General features: G+C 43.5%; 1 protein-coding gene and 1 long non-coding RNA gene across 21 annotated transcripts in view; one reads left to right on the top strand and one right to left on the bottom strand.

Moving 5' to 3' along the window:
- Positions 1-12,924, top strand: part of TANC2 (tetratricopeptide repeat, ankyrin repeat and coiled-coil containing 2) — a 441,341-nt gene extending 428,417 nt beyond the window's left edge. For 16 of the 18 annotated variants that reach the window (XM_053259180.1, XM_053259181.1, XM_053259185.1 and 13 more), the window contains 3 exons: positions 1,195-1,341; positions 3,020-3,120; positions 4,980-12,924. In XM_053259180.1, the coding sequence (XP_053115155.1) occupies positions 1,195-1,341; positions 3,020-3,120; positions 4,980-6,924 (2,193 nt within the window). In that variant the 3' untranslated portion in view covers positions 6,925-12,924. The remainder of the gene's footprint in view (positions 1-1,194; positions 1,342-3,019; positions 3,121-4,979) is intronic. The other 2 variants (XM_053259183.1, XM_053259175.1) reach the window with 1 other exon arrangement.
- Positions 1-19,950, bottom strand: part of LOC128328931 (uncharacterized) — a 45,538-nt gene that overhangs the window by 3,369 nt on the left and 22,219 nt on the right. For all 3 annotated transcript variants that reach the window (XR_008309455.1, XR_008309454.1, XR_008309453.1), the window contains one exon: positions 13,968-14,014. This is a non-coding gene — a long non-coding RNA (uncharacterized LOC128328931). The remainder of the gene's footprint in view (positions 1-13,967; positions 14,015-19,950) is intronic.

The following is a 19,950-nucleotide window of genomic DNA, read 5'->3' as shown; positions in this document are numbered from 1 at the left end:
TGAACTAAGGAAAAATAATCAATGTTATATATAATGAGCACAAACTAAGATACAGATAGAAGAATAGGAGGAGATTTAGTGGAGGCAATAGGCATGAGAGGTGGCAACTAAGGGGAAAGGGACAGATGTAGGAGAGGATGGTACATGCAAAGTAATATGGGTTCTTGGATGAAGCTGTTCCAGGGCTCCACCTCCCATTATCCCCTCCACTTTCAGGCCTGGAAGCGGACATGTAAGCTAGAGGCTCTTTCCCATTAGTATGGCCAGTATGGAAGAATATGCTTCCATACTGGCCAGGCTGCCAGTATTTCAAATTTCTCAGCCAGGAAATCAGGCATGTGTGACGAGAGAGCAGCTGCATGTATTCTTCAAAGGTGCTTTGTGTAAGAGATTTCTGGCACCTCAAAATCCCTGCAACCAGCAATAAATGAGGACTCCAAAAATTCTCACACTAACTGGGTTCTTTCTGATGGCCCTGCAATTGCCAGGCTACTGCAGAAACAGGTCCAGTTTGTCTGGAACCAGTCAAGTACATATGACTGGCTTGCCACAGGCAGGTACCAATGTGTGCAGTTGTTCTGGATAGATTTCCAGTAGCCGCTACATGCCTGATGGGTTGTGTGAACTTGCCTTTGTAGTAGAAGATACAGTTAACCTAGTCCTGCCACAAGAAAACTCACCTGTCTTCTGTGGTTTGAACCTTTGAGTAGATATTGCATCAGCCTTAAGTGGCGCAGCAGGGAAATGCATGACTAACAAGCAGAAGGTTGCCGGTTTGAATCCCTGCTGGTACATATTGGGCAGCAGTGATATGGGAAGATGCTGAAAGGCATCATCTCATGCTGTGTGGGGGGAGGCAATTGTAAACCTCTCCTGTATTCTACCAAAGACAACCACAGGGCTCTGTGGGTGCCAGGAGTCAACATCGACTCGACGGCACACTTTACCTTTAAGCTTTTGTCCCTCAGCCATCGAAGCAAGAAATGAATTTGGGTAATCTGCTAAGGTGGAGTTGATTTGAATGATTTCCAAGCAGCCAAATTCTGTTCTACAAGGAATGATGGCTTCCAGGCTTCTTTCTGATACAACTGTGCAGGCACATTTACAGCTGTTTTGATAGGTGGTTTTGCAACTATTGCAGCCTTGAAGTAGAAAACTGAGTGGTGCATTTTGACCTGTTTGCCATTCTGCTAGAAAGGGAAAGTGAAGGAGGCTGCCCAGCGCTACCAGTATGCTCTGAAGAAGTTCCCTCGAGAAGGGTTTGGAGAGGACCTGAAAACCTTCCGGGAGCTGAAGGTGTCGCTCCTTCTCAACCTTTCCCGATGTCGGAGGAAAATGAATGTAAGTGGCCCTCCTTCTTAAAGCCCCTTCCTGGATATGATCCCTTCCCAGCTCCCTTTCCTGTGCCTAACCACTCCCTGACCGGACTCTTTCCCAAACTCCTGGAATGGCCTTGAAAACCTCCACCTCTTTATAACCTGGTTGTCCTTCACAGAGCACTGGCGTTTTACAGTTCTGAAACAGCCAAGCAATGGTTTGAGATTAATTTCAAGCAATTAAAAAAATCATCTCTTTATAAAAGCAGCTGTTATAGCTCTGATTTTTTAAAACAAAATATTTTTTTATGTTTGTGCAGATTGGAGGATGCTGGTAGATTGAAAATGCTGTCTTAGCCTTATGAAGCTCTTGCTTTCTCTTAGAACAGTGATGTGCCCCTACCCCCAGCATAGACACACTCTCCCATCTTCCTCCTGGAACTGGGCAACATCTCTTGTTAATCACAAGCCAGTCCCATGTCTAGATACATCAGCATGGGAAGGGCATATACATATATATGTGTGTGCATATGTGTGTGTGCGCAAAAGAAAGAGACCTGTTTGTACTAGGAATCCAGTAATAACTCAGCAATACAGAGGTCAACTTCTATAATTTAATTAAGGATGTTAATTCATGGACTCAGCATGTAAATACTTGTAAGGGTAAATGGGTTTTGCAGAAGCAAGAGTTGGCATATCTATTAATAATGCCACAGGCTTCGAAAGGACCAATATGACTTTAGAGTGGCACCAAATTTGCAGGCAGTCATTGCGGATGGAGGGCCTTTAATGTGGAGGATAGAAATGAGAAACTAATGATGTAAATTAAAAAAAAAAATCCAAATATGTATAAAGATTGACCACTTCTGTATAAATGGATTTCAAATATGTACTTATCTCAAGCTCTAATAAAGTAGATAGACTAAACCTAACACCCATATCCCTGAGTCTATAAAACCAGTTGGCTCAATGGGGGAGAACTCTCTTCCAGTAAAAAATAATTGACATCCAAATAGGTGTTAATAAATTATATCTCTGAAACTGTGTTATCAACGTAACCATTCAAATAATTCAGTCGTACACAAAGTGGATCTTCCAAGAATTAGTATACTGTAAGTTGTTTTTACATGCTCTAATTAAAACCAGTCACCCCCATTGCATATATCCCAGCCATTTTCAAGGGTTCTTTTCAGCCTTTCCATGGGCTACATCTCCTTTGACTAACACAAAATTCCATAGGTACCTGTCCTTACTCTCAAACTTTTAAATATAAAGATATAAGAAGAGCAGATGAGAATAAAAGTCTGTCTGGCCCACACCATGTTTCCAGCAGTGGCTAACATCATCCCCTTAAATTAGCAATGCAGGTAAATGACAAAAGACAAGCTGCCAAATCAAAAGAAATGGAGAGCTTACAAGGCTTTTTCCAGGGCAGACTGAGTGGTATTGGACATATTGGAGGGGGCCCATAAGAAATAAACAAATGCCTCACAGGCCCAGCTTGGAAGTGGATAATCTTTAACTTCATAAAACAGGGTTGGATCTCTGGATACCAGCTATCTGTGATGTTCGAAAATACATGTGTTCATGTTGGAAAATACCAAGTCCACATATAAAATTTGTCCATGTCATTTTTTTTCTTCCCAAATTCTGTGTGTGTGTATATATTCAATGACTTATCTACGCACCTATTGTAATGGCAGGATTTTGGAATGGCGGAGGAATTTGCCACTAAAGCACTGGAGCTGAAACCGAAATCTTATGAAGCTTACTATGCAAGAGCAAGGGCCAAACGCAGCAGCAGGTGAGAGGAGAGCCAGAGAGAAATGAGAGGTTCTGTTCTCCTGAGGTTTGGGTGCAACACACTCTAAAACACACACACCATTCTGCACAAAGACCAAGCAACGGGAATGCCCAGGGGTGGCTATATTTTCAAGTTAAGCAGGTTAAGAAGCTCACTCTCTTCCATCAAGCTAAGTACCATCACCGATTCCAAAGGCAGAATAATTCTGTAAGTTGGATCATAGTATTCTCAGAAATAGGGCTAGCTTCATCCACATCACTGCGGGACTGCTCAACTTTGGCCCTCCTACAGATGTTGGCCTACAGCTCCCATAAACTGGTTATTGGCTCTGTGGCTGGGGATTATGGTAGTCCAAAAACAGCTGGTAGGGGCAAAGTTGAGTAGGCCTACTGTTGTGGGCGGCACTAGCATCTCTAAGCATTTGGAGTACAGGAACGGCGGTAGAGATAGTACTTTTTCTGCTCTGTGCTTGAGGTTTTATTCATTTGCTTTAGTCCTTTATAAAAACATGTATAGCCTTCTCTTTCACCTGTTTCAGACCTTCAGAGCAGCTTACAAGTAATATTAAAAAAACCAGTAAATCATCAACTAAAATGCAATAAAACTTAACAACCATAACAGGTTAGTTGTTAATGTGAGATGGGGTGAGAGCAACAGGATCAAGTTGTCTCTCATCTGTACTGCGGTTGGTGCTCGGAGGTGTCTGGCTCATCTACAGATCACTGTTCAGAACCCCGAGGCTTTGCCTTCCAGCCGCTGCTAGTCTCTTTGCTCAGCTCATGGGCAAGGCATCTGCTGTGAGTGTGTGGAGCTTTGATTTTATGCCAGAGGTTAATATCCATCCCCCCTCCTCCATATGACTAGTGATGTTTTGCAGCAGGCCACTAGCTCAAACACAGCCCATTGAACTGCCAATATACTCTTAGCTGAGCTTAAACTTGTATTTCAGAGACATAGCTTTGCTGATTGAGCCATACTGTCAGTGTCATACTTTCCCCCTTTTATGCCCTTTTATTTGGCTCTCCATGTTTGCAATATGTTGTTCAGAAGCTTGACAAGCAAGTTCCTTTCTGGGGCTTTTTCCATCTTCAGTTTCTCAAGGTCTGCTGTAACAAAATAAGCCTTGCTTTGCCTTGCCTCGCCTCCCAGCATCTCCTTCAGCAGCCAGTATAGTCAAACTTTTGGGGTTTTCAGCAGTGAACTGGAGCATTTTTGTTTTTTTAAAAACCAACCAAGAAAGCAAAACGCATGAAGCATGTAGAGGCTATTCTCTACCAATCAGAATCATATTCAACTAGATGACTGTTTTGTTCAAAAGCTACCAGTGTCCCTGTAAATGACAACCCACCTACCCCCCAAACTCCTCACCCTTCTGTTCCTCAAAAGATAGCCAAAGACCTTGCGGGCTTGAGTCAGGCACTCCCCCTTCTCCTTGTTCCTTGCATTTCCAAGAGAGCAGTCCTCCTGTAGAGTAGAATTCACTGGCCGAAGGAAGACCCACGCTTGTCACTTGCCTGGAGCATTGTATGGGCTTACGCTCAGATCTTAAATAGTTTGAGGGGCAAATCTACAACCACCCTGCATACCCTAGAGCTGCCTTGCTTGTTCCCTTCATTTCCAAGAGAGCAATCTTGGAAATGTTAGCTTGTTTCCTCTGCTGTGGAAATGGAAGAAACAGCCAAAGGCTGAAGAATCTGGTTATAACAAGACTTGGAACATCCTCCCTTTCACGACAAGCAATGCTTTTCCTCTTAAAAAACGTATTGCTTAAGTTTTATCAAATCCATTCCAATCTAGAGTAACTTTGGTTCTTCTTTTTGTTCCTTTTTCTTTTCTTTTCTTTTTTTTTTTGGGTCAAGCAGACAGTTTTCAGCAGCTCTGGAGGACCTGAACGAGGCCATCAAGCTTTGTCCGAACAACCGTGAGATCCAGAGGCTGCTGATGCGGGTGGAGGAAGAGTGCAGACAGTCACAGGCACCACTACAACAACAGCCTCTGGTAGTACCTGAATCTGAAACGCAGCATGAAGAGTTGTATGCTGTGCAAGACATCTTGGAAGAAGAGTATCTTGAGCAAGATGTGGACAATGTTTCTGTTGGCTTGCAGACAGAGTCACAGCCCAGCCAATCGCTGCCCATCATCCAGAGCCCACCCTCTTCCCCTGCCCATCGAGACTCTGCCTACATCTCCAGCTCGCCACTTGGTTCGCATCAGGTGTTTGACTTCCGGTCAAATAGTTCTGTGGGGTCACCAACAAGACAAGGATATCAGCCCACCTCTCCTGCACTCTCCCCAACACACCAGAATTCCCATTACAGGCCTAGCCCACCACACACATCTCCTGCTCACCAAGCCTCCTCTTACCGTTTTAGCCCACCTCCAGTTGGTAACCAAGGGAAAGAATATCAAAGCCCACCACCTTCACCCCTTCGCAGAGGCCCTCAGTACCGAGCCAGCCCTCCTGCAGATAGCATGAGTGTCTACAGGGCTCAGTCCAGCTCACCAGTTCGCTATCAACAGGAACCCAGCATTGTTCAACTTCCCAGTCGGCCAAAGTCTCCACTCTCCAAAATGACACAGAGATCCTTCCAGATGCTTCCACTGCCTGTTGCGGTCCCCCAGCAAGGGCTCCGGTTGCAGCCTGCCAAGGCACAGATCGTCAGAAGCAACCAGCCAAGTTCAGCTGTGCACTGCAGTACTGTGATCTCAACTGGTACTTATGGCCAAGTAGCCCACTCAGTGGCCAGCAAGTACCAGTCCACATCAGCGGAAATGGGGGTTGGCCAAAGCCGGCTAGTCTACCAGAGCTCCATTGGGGGTATAGTGGGGGATGGGCGGCCTGTGCAGCATGTTCAGGCCAGTCTCAGTGCAGGGGCAATCTGCCAGCATGGAGGGCTGGCGAAAGAGGATCTTCCACAAAGGCCTTCCTCTGCCTATCGTGGTGGGATGAGATATAATCAGACCCCACAGATTGGGCGCAGCCAGTCAGCTTCCTATTATCCAGTCTGTCACACAAAACTTGACCTGGAACGTTCCTCCCTCCCCTCTAGCCAGCTTGGTTCCCCTGACATTTCTCACTTGATACGAAGGCCCATTGCAGTAAATCCCAATGAAATAAAGCCTCATCCTCCAACTCCGCGGCCTTTGCTTCATTCCCAAAGTGTTGGCCTCAGATTTTCCCCTTCTAGCAATAGCATTTCATCCACACCCAATTTGAACCCCCCCTTCCGCCCTTCTGCTTCTATTCAGCAGATGGAGATCCCCCTCAAGCCAGCCTATGAAAGATCGTGTGATGAGCTTTCCCCAGTCTCTCCGACGCAGGGTGGTTATCCCAGCGAGCCTACCCGCTCCAGGACCACGCCTTTCATGGGAATCATAGATAAAACTGCCCGGACTCAGCAGTATCCCCATTTCCACCAACAGAATCGAACCTGGGCTGTGTCTTCAGTGGATACTGTTATAAGCCCCACATCTCCTGGAAACCTTCCCCAGCCAGAAACTTTCAGCCCACCTTCCTCAATCAGCAGCATTGCCTTTTATAACAAAACCAACAATGCACAGAATGGCCACTTGCTGGAGGAGGACTATTACAGCCCACATGGGATGTTGGCCAATGGCTCCCGGGGAGACCTCCTAGAGAGAGTTAGCCAAACCTCTTCGTATCCTGATGTGAAGGTGGCCAGGACACTGCCTGTTGCGCAGGCATACCAGGACAACCTCTATAGGCAACTTTCCAGAGACTCCAGGCAAGGACAGACATCCCCTATCAAACCAAAGAGACCATTTGTGGAGTCTAATGTGTGAAACAGATGTGTCTTGGAGTAAGAGCCTTGTGTTTTCAGCACACTTTTCCCGGCTGAATTCCCATATTACACTGCTGTTTTTCTTCCTTTTTTAAAAGAATTTCCATTCACTAGCAGACAGCCAGCTAGGGGTTTTCCTGTGATTTCTGTGTGGTGATGAGGCAGTCCAAGACATGCTCCAAACCCTTTGCTACACACAGCTGACCTCAGATAAAGCCAGCACTGTACATGTTTTCAGCTGTGAATCCGGCAATTTTCAGTTTTCAGCTGTGATGGGGCTAACCCAGGATTCTATATACACTAATGTGAGAGTCGAGGAAGGTAACCAGCTCTTTGAAGAAAAATATTCATTTTGAAATCTAATTGATCTGAGTAGCAGCTTTAAAAATCATTATTAAAATTTCCTCCGGGATACTGACCCTTTTTTTTTGGCTTGGAAATTGCACTCTTCAGTCACAATAGTGCTGCCTATGTTGTTTCATTGTGTCCAAAGAGCTTGTTAACCTTCACAGAATGGGGCTTTTGTTTTGTTTTTAATACTAACGAGGAGCTATGCATAAAACCCATCCTGCTTTATCTGGTGTGATAGGATTGTACATTAGTATTTAAAAATTCATTATTGTGGATTTCTAACATCCTTGCCTGCCAGTCTATTGGTATGGACTACCACGGGTAACATTGCTTGGAAAGGCATGTTCCAAATGATACTGTTTTGATTTCCTCTGAGACATTTAAACAAACATTCAGGGAGAAATCAAAGTTCTCTCCGCTTTAGCCAATCTGTGGGCACCTACCTCGATCTATATAACAGACTTCCAGTCCATTTTCAAGTGGGTTTGTCCTCAAAATGGAATGACAGCTTACTCATTCACACACTCCAGGTATTGTTCCCATGTCAACAAAGTTCATTAATAGCCATAGGATATCCTAGGCCTTTAAAGCATAGTAGGGAAACTGAGTTACAGACACTCCCACAGTGGCAGTTAATTACTTTCCCCTTTATTCAGTATTAGTACTCTCCTAGTAATGCTTCTTGTGGCAGGGATACTTTGAGCCATTCCTTGCCTGCAGACACTCCTGGAGTGAGGCCCCTTGTTTAATGTCTCTGAAGTGGCATGCTGTGATTTGGATTGTATAGATTAATATGATAGTGGGGTTTGATATGGTTGAAGGAATATGCTCTTGCTGTGAGAAATTGGATTGCCTTTCCAGGCCAAGTGCAGAAGGCAGAATGATTCAACCTTGGGAGAAGATCGCACTTTGATTACTATAGTGCTAAAGAGAGCTGGAGGAAGGAAAGGGTTATTCCTGGGTAGTATGTGGCTTTATACAAACCCTCCATATTCTCAATCCATGCAGCTTTAGGTCAGCTCAGCAAGACCATTGGGGAATGGATGGAAAGACTGTGAATGTATATAGGAGCCCAGAGATCATCAGAGGTAGAGAGAGGACATCTCATAAACTTGAAGATGGCAGGAACACAAAGCAATGCAAATCACACATTCACCACCACCCCTTTCTGCATATTTATCGCACACGGGATAAAGCTGGCTTGGTGCTTCCTGTAAATTAAGCAGAGGCTTTTCTCCATACTATAATTGCACTAGGACAGATCATCTCTTGGCCCCAGCCAAAACAGAATGTCTTCATTTTTGTTATAAAAATGTGCAGAATGGCACAGAAGTACAGACCAGCTGCCTTCTCTGAAATGGACATCATTTGCTTTATTACTTTCCTTCAATACATACTTCTTGAAGTCTGTGTGCTATCATCAGGAGCTCCTCTCCACAAATGGGAGAGGGATAGAAAAGTATTTCCATAAAACTACAAGGCTTGCACCTTCAAAATGAGGTTGGTAGATTCCATACCTGGAAGTGTTACAGATAATATGCTTATGCTTTAAGAATCCAGAGTTCAGAGAGAGAGGGAGAGAGAGAGTTTGTCAGTGATAGGAAGCTTTTTGGTTGGTTCTCTTGTATTGCAACTATTTTGTGTGAAAAGCAGGGGGATGTTTCTAGCAATTTGTTTTACTTTGGCTTTGGCCCTTCACTAGAACTCTTTTTGTACATCTTTTTCTAGCTTAGTGGTTGCATTCCAACATCTGTTTATAGTAAAGGAAGACAAAAACACCTAGCAGGAGGAGACTAGGATCCATTCCTGTTCTGCTAGGTTGCATGCTGAGGCCTACTGGTGTCCAACCCCAGTTTGCAAGACTTTTGGGGAGAGGGGGATGTTTCAGTGCTGCTTCAGCTTGAGATATTGAAAGGGACAGTGATGTTCCTTTTTTCTTACGGTGCATATGTGAATTTCATACACAGGTGCAACCAAACGTGCTTTTATTATCAGGACAGATAAAACTAATCTCTGCTCCCCCCCCCAAAGTTTGTTTTGTTTGTATCTGGGGAAGTAGAAGAGGGAGGTACTTTCCCCTGCCCCCAACAGAATAATTTATCTCTGTTCTCTGTGTTACAAAGACTGATTATTATTTTAATAATAATATTTTTATTTTTAACTTTTAAAAGCTGGAATTGGTCATTTGTTTGGTTTTTTTAAATATTTGCACCTGGTATGAAATAGTTTCTATCATGCAGAAGCAAGCACCCATTTTGCTGCAAGAGGCAGTGAGTAGTCAAGGTGATCTGTTTCTATTGTCCACCTTTTTACCCTGACAAAAGGCATTTGTGCCACATTCTTTGGTACAGCTGTAGTGCACTGAGGCATCACATTCTCCTGTCTTTCCTGATAAAGTAGGGGGGGAAACTACCACCAAATTTAGTCTCCTCCACCATGCAGGGGGTGGAGGAACAGTGCTGCTGCCAAGCCAGTCCTCTGCTGTTTTGAGATTTGAATTTCTTGACAACATAGTGCTATAGTCTTGAATCTGGCTGCTTTGCTCTGCTCTTCACTGCCGTGAGGTTCCCAGTATCGTACCTGTTTACATTTTGCGGTTAGTAAAAGAAATGGCATGCACATCCCCAAATGAGGTTTTAATACTGCCAATGTGCAGGGTTTTCCCTTCCCAACATTACTGTGTGTGATTTCACAGGATCCTTGCACTGATGGGTTTGCCACCTGCTCTCTCTGTAAATGGGATGCACTTTATAGTTGCATTTGTTACTATGATAAATACTGGTTATTTAAACGTGATTAGTGTCTTTGCTAGAAATACAGCAAAACAGCTCTTGTCTTTTAGTGTTTTAAAAAAAGAAGCAATGACTCATAAAATATATAGCACAAGTATTAGCTGTTGTACATAAGCATCAAAAGGTGGAGTACTTCTTTTTAATACAAAGAGAAATATTTGCTGTGACTTATCAAAATGATCTCCCAGCAATTCTCTTTAGGGGCACCTGAGGCTTAATTGTTGCTGCTTTTAGTTACCAAGTAAACACACATCTCAACGGAAATAAAAGCTGTTTTGTCTTAGTTAGAATTTGGCAGGAGGCAATTCTTTTTGTATTTGCTCTCAGCTTTTAATCTTGTTTGCTCATTGGATCCTATTCTGAAATACAATGCAACAGAGCACAACTCTAATTTCTCTTGCTGTCCTTTCTGCAATTTAAATGCCTTTTCAAGTAAGGTTTTTCTACTCAGGAAAGTATGGTAGAATGGTGTCACACACACACACACACACACTGGGCTCCCGACTTTAATACAACCAACGACCATGCAGAAATACTGTATCTATCAGCTCCCCTCTTCCCTTCATCCATACCCAAACTGGAGTTTTAGACACTCAGTCACAAAATCAAACACACCAAATCAGCTTCTTGAGCGCAAGCAATGTTTCTGCTTTGAATGTATGCTTGTGTTTGACCAAACCCCACCATCATGGGATGGCATTCCCACTCTGCAGAAAAGCCTTTGTTTGCTCATTGGAAGCCTCATTCTAGAGCTAGAATCTAGATGCCAGCTTTTGATGTGTCCTGGCTCTTGAAGCTGTGCCAGTTGATTCTGGTTCTGAGTCTGCTCCCCAGGCTAAGTGTCCCATATGGGCACCTAGAAAGGTGATCCTAGGACCCAAGTATTTGAAATAATTATTCTGATCTGGCCCCTACAGAAGCCTGCTATCAGGCCCTGAAAATGGGGTGTGAGTCTTCTGGTAACTTGAATGCTTTTCTATCCCTGCTTGACTCTAAAGGAGAGAGCTATCAGGTTTATATTTGGCACTAATGCTGGTTGTAAGGAATGTTCTTGTAAGATAAACATTTCTGTAAGAATCTTATTCACAAATACAGATTTTATAGGAGAGTGGCTGGAGATATGCCTTCCTTTGCTGGTTCCAAAGAGACAAAGGCTGTCCACATATGCAGAGCATTTGGGAAGGAGAACATTTCTTTCAGATACTAAGCCGTAGGGATTTTTAAGTATTTATTCTTGCAAGCTGTAGAGAATGGACTGCAGAGAAAGGAAACGAGCCTGTGCATATTCCGAAAGCCCAAGTCACAAGCCTGGCCTAGGGCAGCAGTTAACAAATGACTACTATTTCCAGATCTACCCAGAAAACCATCTAGTAAAAACCAAAGTGCCAGCTGCTCCACGCCTTACACCAAGTAATGAGCATCACTGCGTGCCTAGAAATTCTTCTCCTTCTCTGCTTAAAGTGGCCCCTTGCAAGCTTTTGAATGGCAGGCTGCATCTCTCCCCCCTCCCTCCACTTAAACACCCTGGGAGTTCCGGGACCTTCATCTACCCAAGTTCAGCTTCTAAAAAGGGCTTAGAAGGGGGCAAGAACTATCGTACCTCCTGTGACATGTTAGATGCCTTCACTAAATATATGGTTGCTGTGAAAAGGGAAGGGACTTGGTGCACAAGCACAAAGGGGTGGAAAAACCAGAACTTCCTCCCCCACCCCGAATTACTTGAATATGTTGCTGGACTCTCAAAAACTTTTTTTCTCCCCACCAACAAAAATATCACATTAAGGGCTGAAAATACTTAGTAGGCTATATTTTGTGTGCAGTTCTTGATGGCTGAATCACCATAGTCAATTACACCAAAATGAGCCCCTCACTGGACACCAAATACATCCCTGTAATTCTTTTCTTCTTCTTCTTGGCAGTTGCTTGGAGTTGCTTTCATTGCTTTCCCATTAGAAAGGCAGACACCAGGAGCCTAGGACTGCTTCTGCATTGTGTCGTTTGCATGTGAGAGGCTGCTGAGGAAATGGAGTGAGGTTTTGCACTTTTACAGTTGCTTAGAAGAGAGAGGTGATACTTTTCTGCTTGCTGCCCCCACACTGCGTTTGAGAGAGCCAGGGCAGCTCAATTTTGTTCTGCCCGAGTCCATTTCCTACAAGTACCCACTGTTATTTTCTGCTGTTTATATTTCTACAGGGCACTAATTACAAGGCACTAATCTGTATAAGTCCAGGGTTGGGGTTGGTTGTTTTTTTGGAGGGGAGAAATACAGATTGCTATTCTTAATACACCCGTTAAATGTGTTTCTCATTCCAGTTGTGTTATTTGATTGAACATTTTCTTCCCCACGAGCATTGCAGCATTTTGCCTGCCTTGTCTGCCTCTGTACAGTAACACAGCACTTCTTTGTATTAAACCCTTTCTGGTTTTCCATCCTTCAAGACACTTGCTGGGAAGACACTGAGTTCTTTTTCCTTTAGCTTTTCTATAATTCGGATGTAAAGGACCTTCTCTGTACAGTATAATAATATTCAATTGCATGTTCTGTTCTCTTACTGATATATTGAACCACCACACAGTTGTGATCTTTTGCGCAGGGCAGCCGCACACATCCCTGCACTCGACTAAGGCTCTTGGCCACTCCTGTATAAAGGAAAGAAATGTGTTTCTTTCCCTTCACTGTACTTGCTTGAGCAGAGTTTTATTGTCTGTACACGTGAGCTGTGAGATAGACGTGGAAAAAGTTCAAAAAGAATGCATTCTCCCCTGCCCCTCCCTAATGTATACAGATTGTAACCTGTACAATGAATTGTATGTATGAAAAAAAATGTACTTATTTATAAATGGTTAACACTTGGAAACTGTGTGTTGACTACTATGTGCAACACTGGCTACCTTCAGGTTTCAGACTGGTGGCGTGGAAGAGGCAGACGGTGTCAATGTGCAGCTCCTCAGCAAATGTGTTGGTTCTGTTTTACACCTTATCCTCGAGAACAGCATAGCCTGTGGGCCAGCTGATGGAGTGCACTTCCCTCCCCTCTTGGCTTCAAGACCATTCCAAGGGCTCTTCTTTTAGCCTGTTGGTTCAGCGGTATGCAAGGGGGTACCTGCCAAGACAGGACTTCTTTTCTGGCTCAGGGCGTTGTTGTGGCGAGGGAGAGAGGCAGAGGTGCTTCACTTTCCATTGGTAGAGCATGGCACACCACTTGTTTAAGCTGGTCTTATGCAACTGGATTACCATGTTCTCTCTATATGGTCATTCACATACAAGATAAAAACATCTGGTGCACATGCAAAAAAAGATTATTTTGCCTCTCTGAGCTGCAGCTAAACCAGGCATCTGGTTGATAGCAAATCCAATGGCAAAGCAGAGAGACAATTTAAAATTTTTGTTACAGTAGATGCACCTTCTTTCCAGACTCAGGGAAACCTGTTCTGATTTCCAGCAGAAGCTGAATTTGCAGTGATTGACTGCCCCTTGGGCCAATCACAAAACCACACACACCTCAAATGGAGCAGTTATTAAATAGTTAAATAACAGTGAAAATAACTTCCAAAAACATCTGATCAGCTAAACAAACATGCACTGGAAGAATGAAAAAGCAAATCTGAAGCTTGTTGGCAAATGGGAAGAGGCAAATCCATTTTCAAATTGGAGATGTGCGTGTTCCAAGAGCAAAGGCAGACAGAAGCAGAGATCACCCCCACAGCAAAAAGAACTTCCACATCCATTCATGTTTATAGGTAAGTCTAAATATCTTGCTTGGCACACAGCACATGCCAGTCAGGTTTACATTACCCAGAGACACTCTGCAGTGAAGACTGCACAGCAGAACATAACCATTATTCAAACCTCCTGATCTGAATTAACTCTCTAGCTCTTTGTAGCTCCCAGTCAACATACCTGTTTAACACTTGAGCCTCTGATTCACTGGACATTTTTGGATGAATCTGAAATTTCAAAAAAAATATTAAAACTGCAGATGGCTTCAAGAGTGTAACCTTATCTACTAGTCTAGATCCAAGTACACAGGTCTTCAGTGCCCTTTTTGGATTACTTTAGCTGCAAACATTCATTTAAATCCAGCTCATCCACCTGTTATGACTAGTACAAGAAATAGCTGATGTGTACTAAAGCAAAATTTAGACCAATGTTTTATTGATTTTGAGTGATTGATTAAGTGCCGTCAAGGCGGTGTCGACTCTTAGTGACCACACAGATAGATTCTTTCCAGGATGATCTGTCTTCAACTTGGCCTTTAAGGTCTCACAGTGGTGCATTCATTGCTGTCATAATAGAGTCCATCCACCTTGCAGCTGGTCGTTCTCTTTCATTCCATTTTCCCCAGCATTATAGACTTCTCAAGGGAGCTGGGTCTTCACGTAATGTGTCCAAAGTATGATCGTTTGAGCCTGGTCATTTGTGCCTCGAGTGAACATTCTGGATTGATTTGTTCCATGATCCAGTTGTTAGTTTTCCTGGCTTTCCATGGTATCCTCAAGAGTCTTCTCCAGCACCAAAGTTCAAAAGCATCAATACGTTTTCTATCTTGCTTCTTCGAAGTCCAGCTTTTGCATCCATAGTGTCATGGGAAAAACCACTGTCCGAATGATTCTAATCTTTGTAAGAACAGACAAAAGATTAGAATCATTCAGACAATGGTTTTTCCCATGACACTTTTATTGAGAGGGGCTGAATATTGTGCAAGGGTAGGTCAGTTCATTTTTGCATTTACATGCACACAACATTACTGCACAAATGACATTGCACAAGAATAAGACTGTTATTTCAGTGGGCTTATTCTTATGCGATGTCATTTGCACAATTTTTGCAGTTGTGCAACGTTAGAGCGGATGTACCCTTGTGTGGTCGGTCACCAAGTGGGCTTGTCTCCTTTTCATTTTGTTAGCTATTTTTATGCTGAAGTCCTACCAGTCTTCAAAATAAATATTCTCATATATAATAATATGGCACTTAGCAATTATATAGTGCCTTTCAATGCCTAACGCCTACATTAGCCCCATAAAGGTAGGTCCTTATTACAGATGGTGTATCTTGAATCAGTTCAATCTGTAGTTAGGAGTGTGCACGGTTTTGGTCCAGCACCATGGGAAAGACCGCCGGACCGGTCCGGAGGTCCGGATGTGTGGGGGACTGTTACTTTAAGCAGGGTGGGGTAGTACTTACCCCCCCCGCCGCTGGTCCATGGAAAAATCTTCTTGGGGTGGCAGAGTTCCAGAGATGAGCATGCACGCCGCGCGGCGCGCATGCACGCCGCTAGCACTCGTCTCTTAAGGCTTTACAAACGACGAGGGGGGCAGGGGCGGCAGGGAGGAACTCTGCTGCCCCAAGAAGATTTTTCCATGGACCAGCGCCGGAGGGGGAAGAGCAGCGGGGGGGTGTAAGTACTACCACCCCCCGCTTAAAGTAACAGTCCCCCCCCGCCGGACCCGGGGGGGGGGACTCCGGACCATGCACACCCCTACCTGTAGTTGGCATAACAAATGTTTCCATAATCTAAAGGGCCAGAAGGAAAATTTAATGTATTGCCCTTCTATAATGATGGCTTTTAAATTCAGATGGAAATGTAGGGTGGAATGCAGGTCTCATCCCTGCCCCCACCAATGATTTTTTTTTAAACTGACTTTTACATAGTTGAGCCACTGACAGAGGGAATTATGTTTTCCTGTATGTCCAAGCACTACAAAAACCTCTCTGAATGGCTTGTGTGTTTTGTGGTTTGTTTGTTTTTTGTTGGGGTGGGTGGTATAAAATTGTCAAAATCAGAGAAGAGACCTCCATCAAAAACCCTGAAAATAGGATAAGGAATAGTTAAGTTCTAAGCTTTCTATAAAACCCAAGTAATATCCTAGGGAGTTAAAGACCAAAAATTTCTCTACTGGTAGAGAAAGTGGAGACATTAAATAGCAAAAGCAATACATTCGCTTCTCTGTCTTCCAATATGTTTGGCAATTTCTGTGAAAATAGAAAAAACCCTACAAGTATCAAGCATTACTTCATGTCATGCCATGCCATTAACAGGGCAATACCCTAAGTGGAAGTCCAGTGTCAACTTGAAAGAAAGTGTGGGTGCATGGAACCCAATTTGTGAAGCACAATATGAGACTGTACAGTACACATTCCTTACTGCTTATATAATGCAAAAGTTAAAGGGACTACCTTTACTTGCAATTTCTGTATTTTGAGAACACAACCTTAATACTCATCTTCAGCCAAATATTTGTGTTAAAAAAAAAAAGGAGGAAAAAAAGCACTAAATGTGCTCAAGTTTTCCCTCTATAATTTTACAGGACTTCAGGATGTTTAAGCCACTTCACCTGTTATCTTGTTAAACATGAACAAGATTGTGTTATACAGCATAATGCAAGTTTTGGTCGTTTGTCAGAATTAAACAATAACCAACAAAAGTTGGCCAATTCCGTTCATCTATTAGAAAATGAAGACTAATCATTTACAGAAATTCATGGAACACTAAGCTAATAGCAAAGTTAGCCAAATTGAACCTCCATATTCAGAAGCAGTAAGTCTGTGCCTTGGCATCACTGAAGCTGAATAATCTGCACCATCACATCAGTAATGCACAGAGGTGGCTGTTCACAGTGTGGCCCTCTCCATGTGGTTCTGTGCACTTGAGGTGCAGTGGGGCCACTCCTTTACAGGAATAGAGCCCCATGCCACCCTAGCAATGACCGGAAGACAGTACGGGACTCTGCTTTCCTGTAAAGGAAGCACAGGCCTAAGAAAGAAGTACCACTCTCAATAGCTCATACAAGGGTGGTTGCCCAGTAAGGGGAGGGGCCTATGATTTCCCCCCGCCCACAAAGAAAAACACAGGATCCAGCAGAATATCAGACAAGCAGGGGGCTTTCTCCAGCCCCTCCTCTCTGTGCCTGTAACGTCCTGGCTAGAACAGTTGAGATAATCAAGCTGCTCCAGCTTCTGATCCCTAGTGGGCGGCTCCTGGCATCGCCCATTCAAATAAGTAAAAATCAGGTTGAAAATACAGTCTCTGAAGCAAAATCTATTATATTAATTCTTCTGGGTGTGCCTTGGAATGTACGTCCCGGCGCCCAGCTGATTGGCTGGGCAGCAGAGGCGCATGATTGGTTCAGGCACACCCAGGAGAATTGGTTGCCACAACAGTTGCGGGCCCGGCCACGGAGGCCAGAGGCAGTGGTGGGCCTGGCTGGGCCATGGAAGCAGGCAAGCGGTGGCGATGGGCCAGCCCGGCCACGGAGGCAAGGCCCAGGTGGGGGGAAAGAAAGTCCGGGGGCAGAGGTGGCGGTGGGGAGGAGAGGAAGCTGGGCCCAGCACGGCTATGGTCAGGAAGCGGAGACTGGGACAGAAGGTGTGGGGGAGAGGTAACCGCCAGCCCCAAAGAGCGCACAGATGCTCTGTGCGGGGCCGGGTAGTCTATCTGTATTTTTTCACCCATTTTACTGCCATTTGGGGATGGGGTCAGGCTGGCACTCCTTAGCAATCACACTGGCTAGAGCAGCTTGATGAGCAGGCTGTTCCAACCAGTAAGAGCAAAACAGGAAGTCAGGGGGAGGAGGGGTTGGAGGAAGTTCTACTGGCTGTTGTATGTCTAAGATCTTGTGTTTGGGGGCAAGAAAGGAAAGGGGAGAGAGAAAAGAACAGGTGTGTGTGTGTGTGTGTGAGAGAGAGAGAGAGAGCGCACACAGCAAGGCTTGGCAGGAGAGCAGCCCACAATTGGCTCCACCTCTGGCTCCATGCATCGCCTCACTGCACCCTTATCTCTGGCTCCGTGCATCACCAGCCCTGCCTAGCGCTCCCACCCCCAGGAGCCACCAGCCATCAATGGGAAGAACTTTGCAATAATTCTGGAATGTACTCTACTGTATTCTCAAAAGCTTGCAAAGGGGAGCTCAATTAAAAATGGCACATGGACTTAATGCAGAGGAGGGGGGATATAAACTGTCTAAGCATTAGTACAATAATTTTTACAACATTACTGCAATACTGTTCACTAGAGAATTAACACAGTCTCTGCTTCATTCATACCAAAAATCTACTTAATATATTTTTCTCAGAAGGAAAATAGATTAGCAGTTCAAAGGATTCAGAGGAATAGTGCCAGGTGCACTAAAGATAACTATCAATGCCAGCATATATTTGCAACTTTTAAGAAGGAATTATAAGTCTCCCCTCCACACTGGTATTAGATTACTATGTCTATGTTCTGTAATTATTATTATTTTTTAAATAAAGTTGTGGCATGTTTAATCTCAGTTATTGGTGTCTGTCTTTTTCCCAGCAATTTACAAAGTAGTACACTGTAAAAATCGTCATCAGAGGGCACAGTCTCTTGGCAAACAAAGTACACTTCTCTCCTTTAAACCACTGGCTCTTGCTTAATGGTAGAAACATACAGGAGGGAAAAGCACCACTCCAACAAATAGGAATGAAAGAAACTGGAACGGTACGTTAGCAGTTTATTAAAGAGCAGATTCCAACACGTTGCAAGTAGAATTCTTCTTCAGGGGACTACAACACATAGAATATACCAGTGAGAATAATAAGGAATAGTTATAAAAGGAGCTATATGAAACTACACACAATTTAAAAATAGATAAAAGCAAGCCTTACAAAAGAAATAAGATAAACCTCAAGTACAAAGACAAGAAGTTATAACAACTTCCCACACACTAGCAAGTTAAAACAGTTTATATATCTTTGCTATACTAACTAAACCAAGGTTATGATAAATAGTTTTTTCCAAACTAGCAAATTCAAACAAAGGTGTTTAAACCAACTAAACCACAGATAACAGAAAACAGATTCTTACAAACAAACCGGCAAGTTTAAACAATGCAACAAAGACATTCAAACTAGACCATGGTGAACTAACACATGTGGGAACTACTAGCCCACATATAAAAGAACAGCAAAATAAAAACTTTACTCAAATAGGTATAGAAAAATTAAGACTAAAATTCAAGAACTACAAAAGAATAGAAGATAATAAATAATTCACTGTTAAAGCAAAATACTCAAGCAGTTTAGCTATTCATATTCTATAAAGTAAGGAGACCACAGGTGTATGGACTAATTAGTAAAACAACAGACCATGAGTGAAACACAATGAAACTAACTTAACCCTTACACTGGTTTGCAAAATACCAAACGACTTATTACTAAGATAGAATTGAATGTCCATGGAAAAACCAAATGTAAATGTAAATAAAGCAATGTTGGGAATTCTCTCTGGTAGAGAAACCCTTTTTCATTATAGCAGAGTGCACAGAGGCACAACACAGCGGATTTAGTTAGGCATGCGTGTCTGCTGAGAGTAAAGTAACTTGGAGCTAGTTCATAGTTTCAAATCAATATAAGTGGTATTTATTAGAGAACTCCATTCTAGATAGGAAAGTGAGGAGTTAGGATCTCTAATCTATCTATCTAGCTGGATGCAGATGGATTCTGCATCTCTGCACACATGGTACAGGGGAGGAGCTTGCATGTTGCAAGGTAGAAGGAACAGGAAGAGAAAAGAGGAAGGAAGTGGCTGGAAGAAAGGAAGTCCCGAGAGTAGCAATCTACATTCCAAAGGGATAGTGTCAGAGCAGCAGAGAAGGGATGACCAATGTCTGGACCCTCTGACTCACTAGTCTGTCCTCCACTGTCTTTGAGACAAGAGACAGCGCATAGTCTTTCACTTCCAACAAACAATACCTTGCTGACCATACAGAAATGGGTATAACTAGCATTAATATAATTTTGTTTGTCACTCATGGTTTGCTGTTTTACTAATTAGTCCATGAACCAGTGGTCTCCACTCTCCATACCATGCATCATTTTGTAAACCTCTATCAATCTCCCCTTAGTTGCCATTTTTCTAAAC

Source organism: Hemicordylus capensis, chromosome 6 (assembly GCF_027244095.1).
Source record: "Hemicordylus capensis ecotype Gifberg chromosome 6, rHemCap1.1.pri, whole genome shotgun sequence".
Classification (NCBI taxonomy): domain Eukaryota; kingdom Metazoa; phylum Chordata; class Lepidosauria; order Squamata; family Cordylidae; genus Hemicordylus; species Hemicordylus capensis.
This window is presented reverse-complemented; position numbering and strand designations above follow the sequence as displayed.